The sequence below is a fragment of the Pyrgilauda ruficollis genome, unplaced genomic scaffold, assembly GCF_017590135.1.
Source record: "Pyrgilauda ruficollis isolate IOZ18807 unplaced genomic scaffold, ASM1759013v1 scaffold186, whole genome shotgun sequence".
Lineage (NCBI taxonomy): Eukaryota > Metazoa > Chordata > Aves > Passeriformes > Passeridae > Pyrgilauda > Pyrgilauda ruficollis.
In genome coordinates this window covers 174,676-192,586 of record NW_024517651.1, presented here as the reverse complement: position 1 = coordinate 192,586, position 17,911 = coordinate 174,676, and the positions used below count along the sequence as shown (strand labels likewise).

The 17,911-nt window shown below is 49.7% G+C and overlaps 1 protein-coding gene across 6 annotated transcripts in view; it reads left to right on the top strand.

Moving 5' to 3' along the window:
• The first annotated feature begins 219 nt into the window (after window positions 1–219).
• Window positions 220–17,911, top strand: part of PPIP5K1 (diphosphoinositol pentakisphosphate kinase 1) — a 43,480-nt gene continuing 25,788 nt past the window's right edge. For 2 of the 6 annotated variants that reach the window (XM_041464987.1, XM_041464985.1), the window contains exons 1-19: window positions 424–447; window positions 4,000–4,167; window positions 4,451–4,625; window positions 5,127–5,322; window positions 5,414–5,504; window positions 6,505–6,590; window positions 6,827–6,981; window positions 7,969–8,070; window positions 8,354–8,515; window positions 9,328–9,449; window positions 9,915–10,016; window positions 10,737–10,823; window positions 11,259–11,334; window positions 11,842–11,951; window positions 12,892–12,977; window positions 13,366–13,494; window positions 15,453–15,574; window positions 16,357–16,539; window positions 17,416–17,557. In XM_041464987.1, coding sequence (XP_041320921.1) covers window positions 4,479–4,625; window positions 5,127–5,322; window positions 5,414–5,504; window positions 6,505–6,590; window positions 6,827–6,981; window positions 7,969–8,070; window positions 8,354–8,515; window positions 9,328–9,449; window positions 9,915–10,016; window positions 10,737–10,823; window positions 11,259–11,334; window positions 11,842–11,951; window positions 12,892–12,977; window positions 13,366–13,494; window positions 15,453–15,574; window positions 16,357–16,539; window positions 17,416–17,557 — 2,098 coding nt within the window. In that variant the 5' untranslated portion in view covers window positions 424–447; window positions 4,000–4,167; window positions 4,451–4,478. Of the gene's footprint in view, window positions 250–423; window positions 448–3,999; window positions 4,168–4,450; window positions 4,626–5,126; window positions 5,323–5,413; window positions 5,505–6,504; window positions 6,591–6,826; window positions 6,982–7,968; window positions 8,071–8,353; window positions 8,516–9,327; window positions 9,450–9,914; window positions 10,017–10,736; window positions 10,824–11,258; window positions 11,335–11,841; window positions 11,952–12,891; window positions 12,978–13,365; window positions 13,495–15,452; window positions 15,575–16,356; window positions 16,540–17,415; window positions 17,558–17,911 lie in introns of those variants that run through there. The other 4 variants (XM_041464988.1, XM_041464986.1, XM_041464989.1 and 1 more) reach the window with 3 other exon arrangements.

Here is a 17,911-nt window from a genome sequence, read left to right as displayed (position 1 = left end):
CCGAGTGTCCCTCCCGGTGCAGCCGTGCGCCTGCCGTTACAGCACGGGCCCGGCGCGGGGCCCGCGCCCACGTGCGCGCGGCGCGCCTGCCCGCGCTGCAGGACCCGCCGCCAGGGGCCGCCATGCTGTGCCCGCTCGCGTCCCGGCCGGCCCCGCCTCCTCCGCGCCCATTGGCTGCCTACGGCCGTCAGGAGACGGTGATTGGCCGGCGGCAGCGCCCGCAGCGCAGGGTGCGCTCGGAGGCCGCAGGTGAGCGGAGCGAAATGGCGGCGCCTAGCGTGGCGCCCCCTGCTGCCGCCGGGGGGGCAGGGGCGGCCGAGGGGCCGGGACCGGGGCCGGGGCCGGGTCGGGAAGCGAAGGGAAGCAGAGCGCAAGGCGGGGAGGGGTAGGGCGGCCGACCGCGCCGCTGCTGGGCCCTGTTTGTCGGCGGCTGTCGGGGAGCGCCAGGTGGGCGGCAGCGGCGGCGCCACGGCGAGGCGCGGCCCGGTCCCGTGCCGCCCCCGCGGCTCGCCACAGCTCGCCTGTGCCTGCCGGGCCCGGGGTCCGGCCTGGCGGGCGAGGCTCGGGCAGGCCGCTCGGGGCCTGTGCGTGCCGGCGCGGTGCGGGTGCCTGCCCGCTCTCCGGGCGGCGGCGGCTCGCCCTTGGCGGGGCTGCCTGAGGGCGCGCCGCGCTCCCGGCCCGGTCCTGGTCCCTGCCTGTGCCTCTGCCCCGCTCTCCGGTGCCGCTGTCTCTCCCGAGCCTGGCGGGCCGGTGTTTGTGAAGCCGCCACGGTGTGCGCGGGTAGAGCGGCAGCGGCCCCCCGCAGTAAACCCTCAGTGACAGCGGCCGCGTGGAAGGAGTTCCCGTGCTGAGGAGTTTGACGCTTTTCAGGTCCCCCAGTCTGGTTAAATAGTGCGTTACGGGCAGCGGCAGACGCGAGGGGTCTCGCCGCCGGGGCGGCACTGCGCGGTGTGCGGGTGAAGCGAGGGCTGCCGCTCCCGCAGCGTTCGGCCCCCCGACAGCGCTGCGGGGATCCGCTGGACGTGACTGCCGCTTCCCGCCTGTCAACGCCTGCGTTACCGGAACAGAGGGATTTCTCTGATACGGCACGTCCAAATAGTTTTAATTATTGACCCTAGAATAGGTGATGTTTCTGTTCCGAAGCAATTGAGTGCCCATGAGAGGAGCACAGCTTTCACCATTTTAAAGTATGGAATTAACCTTAATGCAAACAGCCCTTGCAGCAGTGGAAGTAACTCTCTGTGTGTCACTGGTCATGCAGAGGTGTGTTAGTGGTCACGCATGCAAAGGTATTTCACTGCTCAGGGCCTAAGCATTCAGGGTTGTTTTTTTTGGACTGGTTGGTTGGTTGGTTGTAGGGCCACCAGCGGTTTCAGATAGTTCTACAAGACATTGGCAGCATAAGTGTTTTAAAATGCCAGCTATGTGTATTTTTAGAAGTCATGATCCTGCACGCACTTGACCTGGCTTGGCTAGGCTGTGGGTCTCTAAGTTGGATCATGCTTGCAGGCTTTCTGCTCGCCGGGGTAATCCCAAATTCCTGCCACTGACAGTACGATAAGCCATGCTCCTGTCCGTCAGCCTGGCACTACAGAGACTGCACCTCCATCTGCACCTTTTGTTTAAAAACTGAAATGACACAAAACACTGACATGCAAGCCCACTCTTTGGTTGGTTAATGCCACACTGAGTACAAACGTAATACAAGACCTAATCACATCTTCACACCTTAAATGTCTGGTACCTCAGAAGCAGGGCACAAAGAATTTCTTTACTTTGTGAGCACCCTTATCTGAACAGCACCAGAATGATCTGCTGGGGAACCAGAAAACCATTTCCTGTATAGTTTCTTATCTCTAATACAGGGCAGTCTAGGGAGCTGAAACAGTCCCAGGCCATCAGAGGTAATGTCTGTGGCTCCATTTAGGGTTGTGTGTCAGCAGATTTGGATTGCTGCTGGGGTAATTTCGGTAACCTTTGGTATGACTGTGCAGCAGATCACAGCTGCCCCTCCTGGAAGTGCAGCAGGAAAGTCTTCAGCTGCAGTAGCTGGCATGTACTTCCTCCTGTATCTGTGACAGGACTACCAAGCCTGAATATTCTGACTCATAGCCAGGATCATCCTTAGCTTTTGTGTGCATGTGCCAGAGCTGCATTAGTCCTTTTGTCTCCCTTGGGTGACACAGTCAGCAGCATTAACTCAACACTGAATTTTCTTGCTGTGATTAGTGAGAGGTGAGGCCATAGCACTCTCAGCAGCTGTGAACTGGGCAAAATGTGTGGCTTCCATGAGCAGTTAGCTCAGCAGTCAGCAGGGACAGAGCCATCAGCATGCTGTGGTTGGTGTGAAAAGTGTGGGCTGTGTGCTGTGCAGGAGCCTGCAAGAGTTCCATGATGGCACTTGCCACCCTGCTGGCATATGAGCCCCGTGCCAGTTCAACTCCAGAGCTGGCTCAGGTGTGGTGGGCAAACTTCCTGTCACTGTCCTTAGATACCAGAATAGAACTCCACTTTCCTGTGTCCATTTAAGAGCAACAGTCTGAGTTTTTAACGGCTGTAGCTAAAAGTTATGTTCATCAAGAGTCTGTATTTGCCTGGTATAAGTCTATGGTAAGGGATCTGCTTTTAAGAAAAACTAGAAGAAGGTTCCAGTTAAGCCTTCCCCCACACCTGAAATCATGAGGCTTTCCTCATGTTTTCCATGTTTTTTATTAACATCATAGTCACACCTGTGCTATCAGTGGCTGTCAGCTTCAGTGAGGCTCTGAGTTTTTACCTGATGTGAGTATGATGTGTCATGGCCTTGAAACAGAGCTGTAGAGCAAGGAAGAGGCTTTGTCTCTGGGATAGGAGGAGGAATACAGAGAAGTTACTGCTTTCTGAGTTCTTGGGCCAAAGGTTTTCCTGCTGCTTATCTGTTTTTTTTCCAAGAGGGAGGGGAGAGTAAGGGATTGGAGAAAATAACCCTCCTCCTCCTGCGTGGTTTGCTTCACTTCATCAAATCATCAGCCTTCCAGCTGATAGTATAGCTGCTAAGGGTTCATTCTGCACTGATGTGCTGAGGCAGCAGGACACAGGCATGAGATGGTTCCTGCCTACGTTGGGAATGCTACTCTTGTCCGCCTCTGGAGATAGCAGGGCTATGTGGAGTGCACAGTAAATACCTCTACAGCCTGGTCTGCCAGCGCTGTTCCTCCCACTAGCAGCGAGCACTGGTGGTGAGTATCAGCTCTGACTGAAACGTTTCAGTGCCAGATGTGTGCTGTGCTTTGAGGATTTTGTGGCGGCAGCAGCAGCAGCACTGGGTTCGGTGCATGGGACTGAGATGGAGGAGATCATCCTTGGTGTGGTATGTACGGAGTCCAGGCTTGCTGTGTCCCCTGTGTGGTTTCTGTTGGGTCGATGTCCGCTCCCCCAGTGGATCCTTAGGCAGGAGGAATGCTTTTGGCTACTCTATAATAAGGAAAAGCACAGTGACAGACACCTGCTTGATGCTGTGGGTGGAGCTTAGGTCGATGTGAACAGCTGTGTCCTTGGCACGTACAGGTCAGTTGGATGGTGTGTTCAGACTCTGTCCCCTCTGAGGCAGGCACTGCTGCTCTTGTAGGTGACAGTGGAGGACATGATCCTTTCCTGGCATTTCTAAGTCATAGCATATATTCAGCAGCTGATCAAAGGAGGTGATTGTTCCACTCTGCATTGGTCACAGCACTAAGTCTGTGTAAGTTCAAGAAGCCTGTGGACAATGCTCTCAGGCACATGGTGGGGTTCTTGGGGTGTCTGTAGAGGGCCAGGAGCTGGACTCAATCTTGATGGATCCCTTCCAACTTGGTGTATTCTGTGATTCTATGCCAGCTTGCAAACCCAGACATCCTGACCTGCTACCTAAACTGTTGCTGATGCTCCTTCTGTGTCCTCTTTCCTTGCCATAGAGTTTTCACTTGTTTTTCCTCCCTGCAAACTCCTGCACCTCTCAAACTGTTCTCTCTGTAACTGTAGGTCTTCTTGAGCTGAAAGGATGAACATTGGCAATTGGAAAATCACTGTCACTGACCTGAGCTTTATACTGACTTCTGGAGTCCCAGTTGATGTTGTTGGGCTTATGAGTCTGCAGGAGTGTCCCCTGTCCCTGTCCATGATTTAGACAGCGGTTGGACATGCATCACTGTAAGGGTTACATGGTTTCAATGCTGGTGCTGACACTTTCCTAGTGCAAGGGGCTTAATTGCAAAATGGAGCTGCTTATCTAAAATGATCCAGAATTCTGGATCCCCTCCCACCTTGAGAGTGTCTTCCTGTTCCCCCTTTTTGTGCTGGGCAGCTCTCTCCCTGGGTTCCCTCATGCTGGATCAGTCCCTGCCCTCCCCACCATCATTTGCTTCCATCAAGCAGCTGGCCCTGGGGTCGCCCTGCATCTGACCTCTCTCCCTTTTGTACACTGTAATTCCAGAGCGGGATGGTCGGCCACCAAAGCTGCAATGTCGTCCCTGACGACCTCCAGTGAGGGAGAGAACTCTGCTCCCAGGTTTGTTGTTGGTTCCAGAGATGATGAGACAGAATTTCTGGGATCAAACATGAAGACAGACGAAACTGATTTCTTTGAAGATGATGAAGAGGAGGAGTCGGTAAGGAGGTCCCAGCATTCTGGGCTGGAGCACCTGTGTGGAATCCCTGGGTCTCAGCCAGGTTTTGCATGGTGGCTGCTGGGGCTGCAGCTGTTTGGGACTGCAGGGGACACAGCACCTGGCGGTGTGGCACAGCCGTGGGACACAGCGGTGGCATTTATGGCAGGACACATTACATCATGCTGCCGTACTCACTGCCTCAGGAAATTCAGCTTTTTTGCTTGCAGATCTGATTCAGGAAAACTGGTGGATTTCTTTGTTCTAGAGACTTAACCTGACATTCCTGTAAGTCTTTCTGTTTCACCAGGGAAATTTTTTGGGGAAACTCTGGCACCTGTGAAAAGGGCAAAGGTGTCTCTGCAGAGAGGAAACATTCATTTTTTCTGTAACCTCCAGGAACAGGATGCAGAAAAAATGATCTCTAGCTCCTGACTGCTTTTGGCCCCTATTCAGTGTTACATTAAATGCCACTAAACTGATCCCTGTCTTCCCCTCTGTCAGCCTCCAGAACGGCAGATCGTGGTGGGAATCTGTGCCATGACCAAAAAGTCCAAGTCAAAGCCCATGACACAGATTCTGGAACGTCTGTGCAAGTTTGAGTACATCACAGTGGTGATCATGGGGGAAGATGTTATTCTGAACGAACCAGTGGAAAACTGGCCCTCTTGTGACTGCCTGATATCCTTCCACTCCAAAGGTAACACATCTCTAGCAGTCCTTAGCCTGCCTGAGCTGTGAGCAGGGAGTTTCCTTTCAGCCTTCTCCTCTGTCCTCACCCTGTATTTCAGGATTCCCCCTGGATAAGGCAGTTGCTTATGCCAAGCTGTGCAAACCATTTCTGATCAACGACCTTGATATGCAGTATTACATCCAGGACAGGTGGGTGTCTGTGAGCCACTAAAGCCCCTTCCCTCCTCCTCTGATTCTTCTCAGCATGCTGTGGAATCTTAATTTTTCTGGTCACAAAGGAGTGAGATGAGGAGGAAGGGGACCTTAGCAGGGGACCTTGGCTTTTTGGGGTCTCTCCAAAGCATGGAAGGGAATGGCTTTGAGGGTAAAACCATTGAGACCATGTAAAATCATGCTTTATTTTCTGGTGTAAATGTCTTGTAAGGAGTGGCTGGGATGTAGGGAGTGGAAGAGTTCTCACAGAACAAGGCTGCTATGACTAAAGCAAAAAGACTAGTCTCTATGCAGGAGAGCTACGTGGTGAGATGGGGCTCTGAGTCAGAAATTGGGAGCAAGGCTGGGTCAGAATCTGTTGAACCTGTGTTGGTCAGACACGTGAGGTTTCTTGGTCATCTGTTGCTAGAGGCCACCAGCAGCCACATACTTGAGCCCTCATACCCAGGCTGCTTTGGCTGTGTGTGAGTAGGGCTCCTAACAGATCCTAAACCTCCTGCCCTGTCTTTGTGGTGGTGAGCAGTGTTACGTGGGTGCTGGCAGGCATCCCAAGGTGTAACTAGTGAAAGAACTGGGGTTTGCCCCTTGGCACAAGATGAAAGAAAGTTCCTGCCACTTCTGCCAGGCCTGGCACTGGACAGCTTGGCGTGACAGGGCACTCTCCAAGGGGGTGGGTCTGGGCAGGTGGTGTGTACTGGGTGTGCTGCTCTGCTTTGGGCACATGCTAATAATTGAGTGTCCATGTCTAGCCCGGGTAGAGATTTACTCTGGGGCATCTGTGTCCAGAGCAGGACTGAGGCAAACCCTGTAGCCCATAGGACTCATCCAGAGAGCATATGCTGAGAAGTACCTGCAGTTGTCTTGATGCTTTTTGTATTCATCTGACTGTGTTCTTCATCAGTGGGAGTGAAGTCTTTCCCTTGGTGTGTACTGAGGACCTTCTAAACTCTTCTGACACTGCTTCTGTCCTCTACAGGCGTGAAGTGTATCGGATCCTTCAAGAAGAGGGAATAGACCTGCCCCGCTATGCTGTGCTCAATCGAGATCCCGACAGACCAGAAGGTCAGTGTTCAACTTCTACTGAAAGCCATTTCCCCAGGCTCTGCTACTTAAGATAGTCTGCAGAGGGCAGATACTGGCAGTCACCTCAAAGAGGCCTGACTCATAAGTCTCTCGGGGTTTTTTTGTGGGCAAAGGTCCCAGCAGCAAAACTGACTGATGGTCCTGGAAGGGGCTGTGTCTCTGCACTGGGACTGTCTCACCTTTCCTGATGTGCTGCTGCTGTGCTCTGTCTTCAGAGTGCAACTTGGTGGAAGGAGAGGACCATGTGGAGGTAAACGGAGCTGTGTTCCCAAAGCCATTTGTAGAGAAGCCAGTCAGTGCTGAAGACCACAATGTGTATATTTACTACCCGACATCAGCAGGCGGGGGCAGCCAGCGGCTCTTCCGTAAGGTGAGGAGGGGTCTCCAGAGCTGTGTTGGAACCAACGCATCTGAGACTCATGTGGCTTCAGGAAGGAGTGTTGGGGCAGGTGAAGGGAAAGCAAGGTTTTGTGCTGGGGAAGTTTAGACCTTCTTAGAACTTTTAGTTCAACCGCATCTACCTGGGAACCACAGAAGGACGTATTTTAGTGGTAGTGCTGACTTCACCTTCCCCGTCCTCTTGGTGACCTTTGTCCTGTAGTCATGGAGCACTGTGTCCCTTTCTGAATTGCATGCTGATTTCTCCTGGGTTTATCAAGATGAATTTTTCAAAAAACCTACATTCCTGTCATTTAATATCATTCTTGCCCTTCCCATTTAGTGTAGCTTGCACATGTGATAAAAGCAGTATTTATTCCTAGATTTCACAGGAAATCTGCCCTTACTCGCATCCCCCACTTTTCCGGTGAACAGTTACAGCTGTGATATATCTTTTTTCCAATCAGTTACACATCTGGCATGAATAAACCTAAAATGATTGTTCCCTTAGGTAAGAGACAGGTATGCTTCTTGAGGTTGTATCCAAAGCCTTACTAAAAATGAAAACAGCATCATCCTCGATGTCAATAAAATCATGGTCCTAGAAAAAAATTAAATTGGTTGGATTATCACCTGTCATAATTTATTTTTATTTGCATATTAGATTAGGCTCCTTACTTTGTAGGTATTTTTTCACTTTTTTTTTTGTTTCACATCCTTGAAGTGATTGGAAACAAATTAATGGTCTATAATAGCTTTTCTCCTCTTTAAAGCCTGGAAAATGACATACCTGCTGCCTGCGTTTTGGTCTCTCTTGTCCTCCATAAATAAGTGTGCTGTAATGTCTGGGGGGCCCGAGATGCTAATCCATTAAGTCTGCTAAATTCTCTACATATGGGATGAAACTTCTGCTTTTCTGCTTCCATCTAAGGAAAGGATGCCTGTGCTTTTCCCTGAGGTGTTTATTCTGCGTTTTCAGATTGGCAGCCGCAGCAGCGTGTACTCCCCAGAGAGCAGTGTGAGGAAAACAGGCTCCTACATTTATGAGGAGTTCATGCCTACGGATGGCACGGATGTGAAGGTAAGGAAAAGCCTGGAATGGTGCCTTCCTTTGTCAGGCCTGGGGGAGCTGAAAGTTCAGCAGTTCTGCTTAGTCCTACTTAGGCTCTGGAATGTGCACTTAAGCTTTGAGGTGCTGACTGCGCAGTTTCAGCCCCAAAGTGGGGAGCAGGTGCTCTGTAGATCTCACCAGGAGGAATGTGTGAGACCATCTCATCTCCTTTTGTGTGTCTGCAGCAGAAATACCTTCTGGAAGCTGCAGTTGGTCTTGCTGGCTGTGTCAGGTGTGCTCGCTCTGATTCCAGGTGTACACTGTTGGGCCGGACTATGCCCATGCGGAGGCTCGCAAATCCCCTGCTTTGGATGGCAAAGTGGAACGGGACAGTGAAGGGAAGGAAATTCGTTACCCAGTCATGCTGACTGCCATGGAGAAACTCGTTGCCCGTAAAGTCTGCGTAGCCTTTAAGGTCTGTATTTTCTTTCCTGTGCAAGCAGGACTCCACAAATGTCTGATATGTGTCAGGGTTGGTGTTAAAACTTGTCATCCTGGCATGTCTCAGGCATGGCAATCCTCCATGCCTGATGCCAGTTGTTGGTCCTGCTGGCTGTGGCACTTTGCTGGGCAGAGGTGACTGGGAAGGCAAGGGAGCCTGCAGCAAATGCCCTCTGGGCTGGTCAGTGCCTGGTGTCCACACACATCTGAGCATTTAACACTGGATCCTGAACATGCTGCTCTCTATCTGACGTGTGCTCATCCTGTGTTAACTGTGTCAGTGGAGGAAGCACTGGACTCCTTGTTCCTGCTCCACTGCAACTGGCACCCCATGCAGTTGGAACTGATGCAGATGTGGTCTCTTTTCTACCTTGTAGCCTTTTCCATTTAGTGATGGGTGTCTTTGCCTGCAGCACTTCTTGTCCGTGCTTGTCAGTCTGGTTAAAAATTATTGGATTTGAAAGGAAGAGCAGGATATCCAGGAGCTGCTCTTTCAGGTCTTTAGAGCTCTGGGAAGTCAGGGGTTGGCCCTGATGGCTTCATCGGGGCTTTGTGGTTAGGGCCTTGGGTTCAGCAGTAAGGGGGTAAAGGTCTGACTGATGGCATGTCTTCACACTTGTTCTGGGCTTGTGAGGTGGGCATGGAGTGGAGGATGGCTGTAGCACCAGCAGGGCTGAACTGGGCAGTGTTGGCTGGGTCTGTGTGCCCTGCTGGCACGGTCGCTGCTGTCCCGCACTGCTTCCTGCCTGTGTATCCATGTCCCAAATCCTCTGCTTCCTCCTGCAGCAAACCGTGTGCGGGTTCGACCTCCTGCGGGCCAACGGCCACTCCTTTGTCTGTGATGTGAACGGCTTCAGCTTTGTGAAGAACTCCATGAAGTATTATGATGACTGTGCCAAAATCCTTGGGTATGAGCAATCTGAGTTTTGATAAGGTGGTAAGGTAACTCACAGCAAAGTAAAATGAAATGTGGAGTCTTGGTCAGTATGTCAGAGAAGTCTGCAAGTGGTTCGTGCGAGTCATTTGCTGAGCAGGTGAAAGCTTGGCTTTGGAGGAACGGGTTATTTTCAAGCCCTGGAGCTCCTGCCTGCATTGGCAGGAGCTGTCTTTGTCTACAGCTAGATGTATCTTCCAGGACTTTTCATTGCATGCTGAACCCAGTTGTGGTATTGGTGATGTGGGGGAAAGTGGTACCCCTTTTGGGTGCCCTAACTAGCCCCAAAGGTAGTTAGGGGTGTGATAGGTGTCTCAGCAATGAAAGTGAGGAGAAATTCTGTGGCTTTCTTCACATCTTTCAGCAGGACTGCTAAGGAGGAGGTGGAGAATCAAGGGAATGGATTTTCTTGTGAGTGTTGTATTTTGATTTCTTCCAGAAATATAATCATGAGGGAGTTGGCTCCCCAGTTTCATATCCCCTGGTCCATCCCAACAGAGGCAGAAGACATCCCCATTGTCCCCACTACTTCAGGCACCATGTAAGTACCTGCCATCTTCTCAAAAGGATGCCAGCAATGGCTGTGAGTGACAAAGCATGAAAAACCCTGTCCAAGGGCCTGACACCACTAGCAGCATGGCATCCTCCAGCTGCTGTGCTGCTTGCAACCCCGAAATGCCTGTGGAAAGGCTTATCTATGCACGTGGAAGTTGTGACAGGTTGGAGATTAGTTGTAGATTTGGTGAATGCAGATGAGCAGTAACTGAAGAAGTTATAGAAACTGCTTACATGGCTTTCAGAGGTCCAAATTCTTCGTCAGGACAGGAAACAGATCAGGACAGATGCTGTCGCTGGCTGCTACTTGGAGAAAGTGCATATTGAGCTACCAGTGAAATAGGTGGAAACACTTAGCTGAAATATTCATAATTACCCATATGCTTGGCAGCCCCTCATTTGATAGCTTTGGCCTTACTAGTTTTCTAGCACATAAGGCTAAAAGATCAAAGGCAGAAGTTTCTTTGTGATCCTCAGCATATTTGTACACTGGTATGAAACCACTCAACTTAGTAGTGTCTGCAGAGCTCTGACTCCCTCTGCAGCTGAGGCACTTGTGTCTGGTTTAGTCTGGGAGAAATTCTACCCTTGCTCAGGAAAGCAGGTGTCAGAAGAATGGAGCTGAAAGAACAATGGGAAGCTACTTCCTGGTGGCAGTTCTGGACTGTAAGGGCACATTTGTCATCTTTATCTTGTGTTTCCCCAGGATGGAGCTTCGCTGTGTTATTGCAGTCATCCGGCATGGAGATCGCACCCCGAAGCAGAAGATGAAGATGGAAGTGAAACATCCCCGGTAAGAGCCAAGGGAAGAAGGTGCTGTGCTCCTGGGAAGGGATGAGGGCCTGTTCTCTAAACCAGAAGCAGGAGCAGAGGGCTGAGTGCACAGGAGGCATTATTTTTCCTGGCCCATCCAAGCAAATGCTTTCTGACCAGTTGAGAGAGCCCCCTTTCCCCACAAGGATCCTGACACCTTCTGTCACACTGGAAGGGAGAGTGAAGGTATGGTAGGTGCTGAAAAGGGAAGTGCCCCACTGAATGGGAAGCTAGTATCTGCTTACTGGTTGTATTTTGAAAAACACTTGTTTTTTCAGTTTCTGAAGCACAGGGAAGAGCCAGCAGCCTGCTGGTTCTCCCTGAAGAACAGAGACTGAATGCACTTGTGGGAATGACCCTCCTTGTATTATTGAAACAGCAGAAAATGCATCAGCATTCTTTTTTGTCTGTTCAGGTTCTTTGAATTATTTGAGAAATATGATGGTTACAAGACAGGGAAGTTGAAGTTGAAGAAACCAGAGCAGCTACAGGTGAGGAAGTACATTCTGGGGTTACTGTGTGGGATATGCAGGTAGTACAGATCCTGGTGTGAGGCAATTCTTTGGGAGGGTGCAAACCTCCAAAAGGACAACAGTCTGTCACACAGATGCTCTCTGTCTCGTTCTGCACCCTGTGCACACCAGCTGGGTGACAGCAGGAGGGCAGAACAGAAACTTGTGCTGCCTGAGCGCACACTGTAGGATGGAGATGCCTGATGTGGCTTGCCCACCAGCTGTGGCTGCCTCTGGTGACAGATGGGGCTGTGACAGGGAGTGGGGCAGTTGGAGGAACCTGCTTGGTTCTCAGCAGGACTGTAGTACAGCATGGGGATGAAGCAAACTGCAGTGTGAAAGATTGTCCTGCCTGAGCTGTGTCTTGTGAAATGACATGCCTGTGAGGAGTGTCTGCATGGACCTGATTCTAGGTGAGGCTGTTAGGAGGCCTTGCAGGAGTACACTGCTAAGTCTGAGGCAGAGTTGCTCTCTGCTTTCCAACAGGAAGTGCTGGACATTGCACGGCAGCTTGTGGTGGAGCTGGGAACCCACAGTGATTGTGAAATTGAGGAGAGGAAATCCAAACTGGAACAGCTGAAGAGTGTCTTGGAGATGTAAGCATTCCTGTCTAGGGGCACTGTGGGTTTGCCTCAGAGCATGTGATACAGAAGCCAGCTGTGCTGCTGGTGTCCTGGCCAGCTGGTGCCCAGAGATTGGGGTCTCCTCTGTCCCCTGTTAGTAACTGAAAGGCACCATGTTCCTCACTTATTCTCCTTGACATCAAAACCCTGCTGATCTTTGTCCCAAGTGTGTCTGGTGTTTGGCTAAACAACTTGAGACAAAACTGAGCTTTCTTTTCTGCAGGAGAGGAACTGTGGTCCTGGAGGGACCATGTTGATATGAAGCATTTTGATATAATTGGAATAAAACTTGTTTTAAATAAAGTTGTCCTGCTGCCAAAAGTTTAGCAAAAAGGAGCTTGGAAAACATGAAAAGATGTTTGTATCCTCTGAGGTTTTGTACAGTCAAAATAAAAATGTGGTGGTATTGACAGCTTCTAAACAAAACAGGGTTCCTCTCAGGACTGCAGCTAGCTATGGCACACACAGCCAGCATCTGTGTTCAGGCCGTCTCTGGAGCACAGAGGAGGACTTTTTGCTGTGATTCCCTCCTCTACTCTTTCTGCTCATCAGAAATATGGTTATCCTCAAAGCATCTGTCAGAGTGTTTTTTCTCTGTGATCTCATCAATCCACTTGTTAAAGATGTTGATAGAGTTTAAAGCTCTAGTGAGGAATGACAGCGTAGAGTGCTCTTGGTAGAAGAGCAAGGGAATGGATCTTTGAATTTTGTTTGAGGGAGCTGTGTGGCTTTTTGTGGGGGTCTATGCTGGGTCACAGGGAGGTGACAAAAATCATGTTGCATGGCTATGGGTGTTGCAGCAGAAAGTCTCTTGTTTGTGCTGTACTTCTACCGGGTACTGCCTGGGGGCCTCTGGGCAAAGGTTGGGTGGAGCTGATTGTTTCAGGTTTTTTTTCTCCATCCCTTATGACAGGTATGGACATTTTTCTGGCATTAACCGTAAGGTTCAGTTGACCTATTTGCCTCATGGACATCCAAAAGCTGTGAGTGAAGATGAAGGTAAAGAAACCTGATGGTGCTACCTAAACCCGATCTTTAAGGCCAGAGTTCAGCTACCCTACCTGGATAGGCCTCTGGACATGCAAGCAGAATTGGTGACCCATATCTTATCTTTGCTCACATCGTGGGAAGGATTGAAGGGATGCCAGTGCGCCCTGCTTGGCTCTACAGGGCTTGCACTTCCAGTTTTGTGAATATCAGCCTATATTTCAAAAACTAGTGACTCTGAATTTCCTACTTGCTGATTCGTTTCCTGGGGGAGTTTGGGTCAGGCCTGTGTTGAGCACACTCTGCAAGGTGCTGATGACAGCCTCTTCTTCCTCCCTTCCTCTCACTCTGCAGGCTCAGATATGAGCTCTGGTGTAGTGAGTACCTGTTTGTCTCCTAGAAGCTCGCCGAGAGTCCTCCCCCTCCCTTCTCCTGGTGCTTAAGTGGGGAGGAGAGCTGACCCCGGCAGGAAGAGTCCAGGCTGAGGAGCTGGGGCGAGCCTTTCGCTGCATGTATCCTGGAGGCCAAGGTGAGTTTGGCCAGGTGCCTCTGGTCCTGCCCCGTGGCTGCCCAGCCCAGGGAGGGTTGCTCAGGCATCTGTGGCTGTGTACAGCCTCTGCGGTTAACTTTTGTTCTTTTGAGTTGGCATGGTGGGGCTAAATAATTCAGCTGGGTTTTGTACCCAAAGATCCCTGAGCTGACCCGAGAGATCTGCTGTTAGACTTCAGTGTGTCATGGAATGCAGCAGCTTTCTTTACAGAATGTGCCAGCATTCAAAAAAGACAGGTGGTTCTAATAAGGCACATTCTGATGCAGCAAATGCAAAGGTTTTGAATGGTTAACAAGGAATTTAGGTCAAATGTAGAGAACAGAAGAGATCTGTCTTGGAACACAGATAATTCTGCCCTGAGACAGGAGAATAAGGAGGTAACAGCTCCATATTTTCTGCACCATAGTTCTGTGATGCTAAAAAGCATCTAATATGCACACAAATCAACAAGAGCTGAAAGGGAAAAAAAACCCAAATGCTGAGATTGCCTTTGAGTCAGGAGTAATATACTGGATTGATCCAGTGAGCCTAGTATTGGATATGCTTGTCTTTGACTTGTGTGTTAAATTAATTCAATTTAATTAATTACATTTCAAATTAATTAAGCAAATTTAAATTGGATTGGAGAAGATTTCTTTCTAGAATAAGAAAGAGTTGCCTTTGGTGGAAGAGAATCGGGTCAGGGGACACTTAAGCAAGCTGGACATACATGACCCCAGGGGCCCTGATGGGCTGCACCCACAGTGCCAAGGGAGCAGGCAGCTGTCCCTGCAAGGATTCTCTTTGAAAGGCACCTCTGGGGACTGGGGAGGTGCCTGAGGACTGGAGGAGAGGAAGTGTCACTCCTAGCTTCAAAACTGACGAGAAGGAGGGCCCAGGGAACTGGAGCCAGGTCAGCCTCAGCACGGTCTCTGAACTGGTAATGGAGCAGCTGATCCTGGAGATCATTCCTGGGTACGTGAAGGAGAGGCAGGTGACTGTGAGTAGTCAGCATGGATTCACAAAGGGCAGTAATGCTTGACTAACCTCATAACTTCCTACAGGGAAGTGACCCCCCTGCTTAGATGGGAGTCATTCTGAGCAGCAGCTTTGTACTGCTCCATGTGGTCATTCATGGGGAGATCTTGTTTCACAGGGAAACCTATGTTCATGGGTAGCATTTGGTGCCTGGCAGCTTTCCCAAGACATACATCTGATTTCTGGCTGGTGCCTGGCTGTCAGGGTGTTGCTCTGAGCTGTGGGCTCTGAGCTGGGAGTAGTGTTCCTGTCATGTCACACAATGTGACTGGGTACTGTGCAGAGTTGCCCTGGGATTCCAGGCAGCAGCAAATAGTGACCACTGCACTGACTTTGGAGGTCAGACTCATGAGCTTCATGAGTTACTTTCCTCCATTACTGATCTGACTCTTGTGGTTGACTCAGACATGAGAAATAAACTGGCAATTTGTGCCACAAAGTAATTGTATCTGTACAGGATCTGCTTTGGAAACTTCCCTGCTGAACCTCCCTCCCTGCAGTTCTGAGGGCTGCAGGACCTGCTCTCATGCAGAAAACAAGCAGAAGGAAGTGATTTTTTTTGGGGCATCTTCATTCTGCACTATTATTCAGGTATTCAGGTATTCAGGCTATCAAAACTACTACAAGGTGTTCAGTAGAGTTTGCTGCAGAATTTGGGCCACATCAGACTTGGCTGGTGAATGCTCATTATTTCCCTCAAAATGAACTTTCCCAAGTTAAGCAATGACTTTGTTACATTTCTAGTCCTTGTGTATAGCTAGAAATGTCTATTTTGGAGCAGCATAAATGCTGCCTATGCAAGTGACTAATTCTCTACATAACTTTGTTACTACAATAAAGTTTGTTTGTCTAAACCAGTGTATTCAGCTGATAGATTAGCAGGTGTGAGAGTATGAGCTTTGAGTTGTCCTTGGTTGCAGGTGATTACGCTGGTTTCCCTGGCTGTGGCTTGCTCAGGCTGCACAGCACTTACCGCCACGATCTCAAGATCTACGCCTCGGACGAGGGGAGAGTTCAGATGACAGCAGCAGCTTTTGCAAAGGTCTTTCTTCTCTTTTGGGCATCCGTTTGTTCTGCTTCATTACTCTTAAAATATGCTGGTTCTAAATGAAAACCTCTGGTGATGAGGAAGGAGTTTTCCGGGGATCTTGCCGCTCTCTGTTGGATGGACTGGGGTGCACGGTGCTAATAGCAGCTGTATGGGGCAGTACTGAACATCTGGTGTATCTGCACACACCTGTCACCCTTATGTCCTGTCCAGGGCAGGACTCTCAGTCAGGAAGGAGTTATGTATGGATTATTATTGGTGCTTGATCTTAGAGCACACCAGATGTGCTGCTGAGTATTGATTGCCTATAAAATGAATGTTTCTGGGGTGGCTGCCCAGCCAGAGGGGTCGTTCCTTGCCTGCTGAATTTAAAAGGGGAATGAAATGTCTTTGGTGCATTATGGGGTGGAGACTGGGGAGAAGACAGGTTCATTTTCAGCTGAAGCCACGGGGAATCCTGCGGTGGCCTTAGCTGATCTTTGGAGCATTCACTGCACTAACATTTTCCAGCAAACTGAGCTGCTTGAGAGTCGAGCCTGCTCAACAGTTGCCTGGACAAATGTGGGGCTGCTGCAGGCAAAGTTGTCCTTTGCTTGAACAGCTCTAGAAACATGCCAGAGTCATCTCTGACTGGAGGGGATGTTGCTGTAAAACTGCCCTTCAAGGGCAGTTGAGATTTCGCTTAAGTTGCCTGAGTTTTGGCCATGAAACTACCAGAATTTTTGTTGCTTGGGTTGCACAGACCTGAAACCTTGTCCTGTGTGGTGTGGCTTTAGGGTCTGCTGGCCCTGGAAGGAGAGCTGACCCCCATCCTGGTGCAGATGGTGAAAAGTGCCAACATGAATGGTCTGCTGGACAGTGACAGTGATTCCCTTAGCAGCTGTCAGCACAGAGTGAAGGCGCGACTGCATGAAATCATGCAGAAGGATGCTGAGTTCTGTGAAGAGGATTATGAAAAGGTAAAGCACCAGTGTGGCTTCATTGCTCCCTGCATCTGAAAGGAGAATAGCATTGCTGCAGTGGTTTGATGTGAAGTGTGTGGTATGTGAACAGTGGTTTGGTTAGTCTGAGATCAGTTCGGGTCAAAATGACAGGATATGTATGGAAGTGTGCAGGTCAATAGCCCTTGCTCTTCTTTGAGTGACAGTCCTCAGTGTTGCTCTGCTGTCTCCTTCAAGACTGATCATGGTGCCTTTCTCTCCCTTCAGAATTCCCAGTTCATTTTGCTCTTGTGGGTATGCTAAAAGAGCTCCTGCATGCTGCTCAGATCAACCCCAGCTGCTGAGGGCAGGGAGTGTGCCTCACTGGACTCTAGATCCGTGCTCTATGCACACGTGAACAGACCTTTTGGTTGCAAACTGTTGTGTGTCCTGTCAGGTTCTGATAGCTGCAGAGTAGAGTGCATGGGCTGCATCCAGCACAGTAACCTATGGAAGCATTATTGCTGCTTCTCCAGCAAGTCCCCAAAATAGTGTTTTTTCCGGGCTCTGAAATGTGATTACTGGACTGAAGTCCTTTAAGGAATATATTTATCATCTCAGAGAACTACTTAAAATGAAGCCTTTTTGCTCAAGCACAGTAGCAAAATGAGACAAGAGTAGATATTGTAGGTGGAGGGAGGTCTGATCTGATGGGAGCAGTTGTTTGCTCCCTCTGAGTTTGATCCTGAGGAAGATTTTAAGACATGCCTGACTACTCCTAGGAATAGGCCAGCTTATTGTGCTCATCTGGGAGCACAGCTTTTGTCCCAAGTCAGAAAGCAGTATGGCTGCAAAAGACAGACATTATTCCCTGTGTGTGAAGACTAACTAATGTCTGCTGGAATCTTCTTTCAGCTAGCACCTACAGGCAGTGCTTCTCTGCTCAACTCCATGACCTTTATCCAGAACCCAGTTGAGGTCTGTAACCAGGTTTTCACCCTGATTGAGAATCTCACCTCCCAGATACGGAAACGTCTGGAAGACCCAAAATCTGCAGGTGAGCCATAGAACTGGAAAGGGTCTGGAAGAGATTAATTTGTTCTTACACCTTAAGAGCTCCCAATACCACTAGGGCTTATGTTTGTCTGTAGCAAAGAAACTGTAAAGAGTAGTTCTGTATGTGCTGTTGATGTGGAAGGCTTCACTTTCATTTACTGTTAGAGAGCTGTAATGTAAAGGAAGTGATATGTGCACCTTGGTTTAGAGTAAACGTAAACAGCAGCACTATAGCCTGGAGGGGTATGCCTGTGTTTTTTCAGGCCTTTTCTGGAGACTGTAAACAGCAAGTTTTTCAGTCACAATTTGCTCATCTCAACTTTCCTAGTATCAGTGCAGAGATTTTACACAGGCA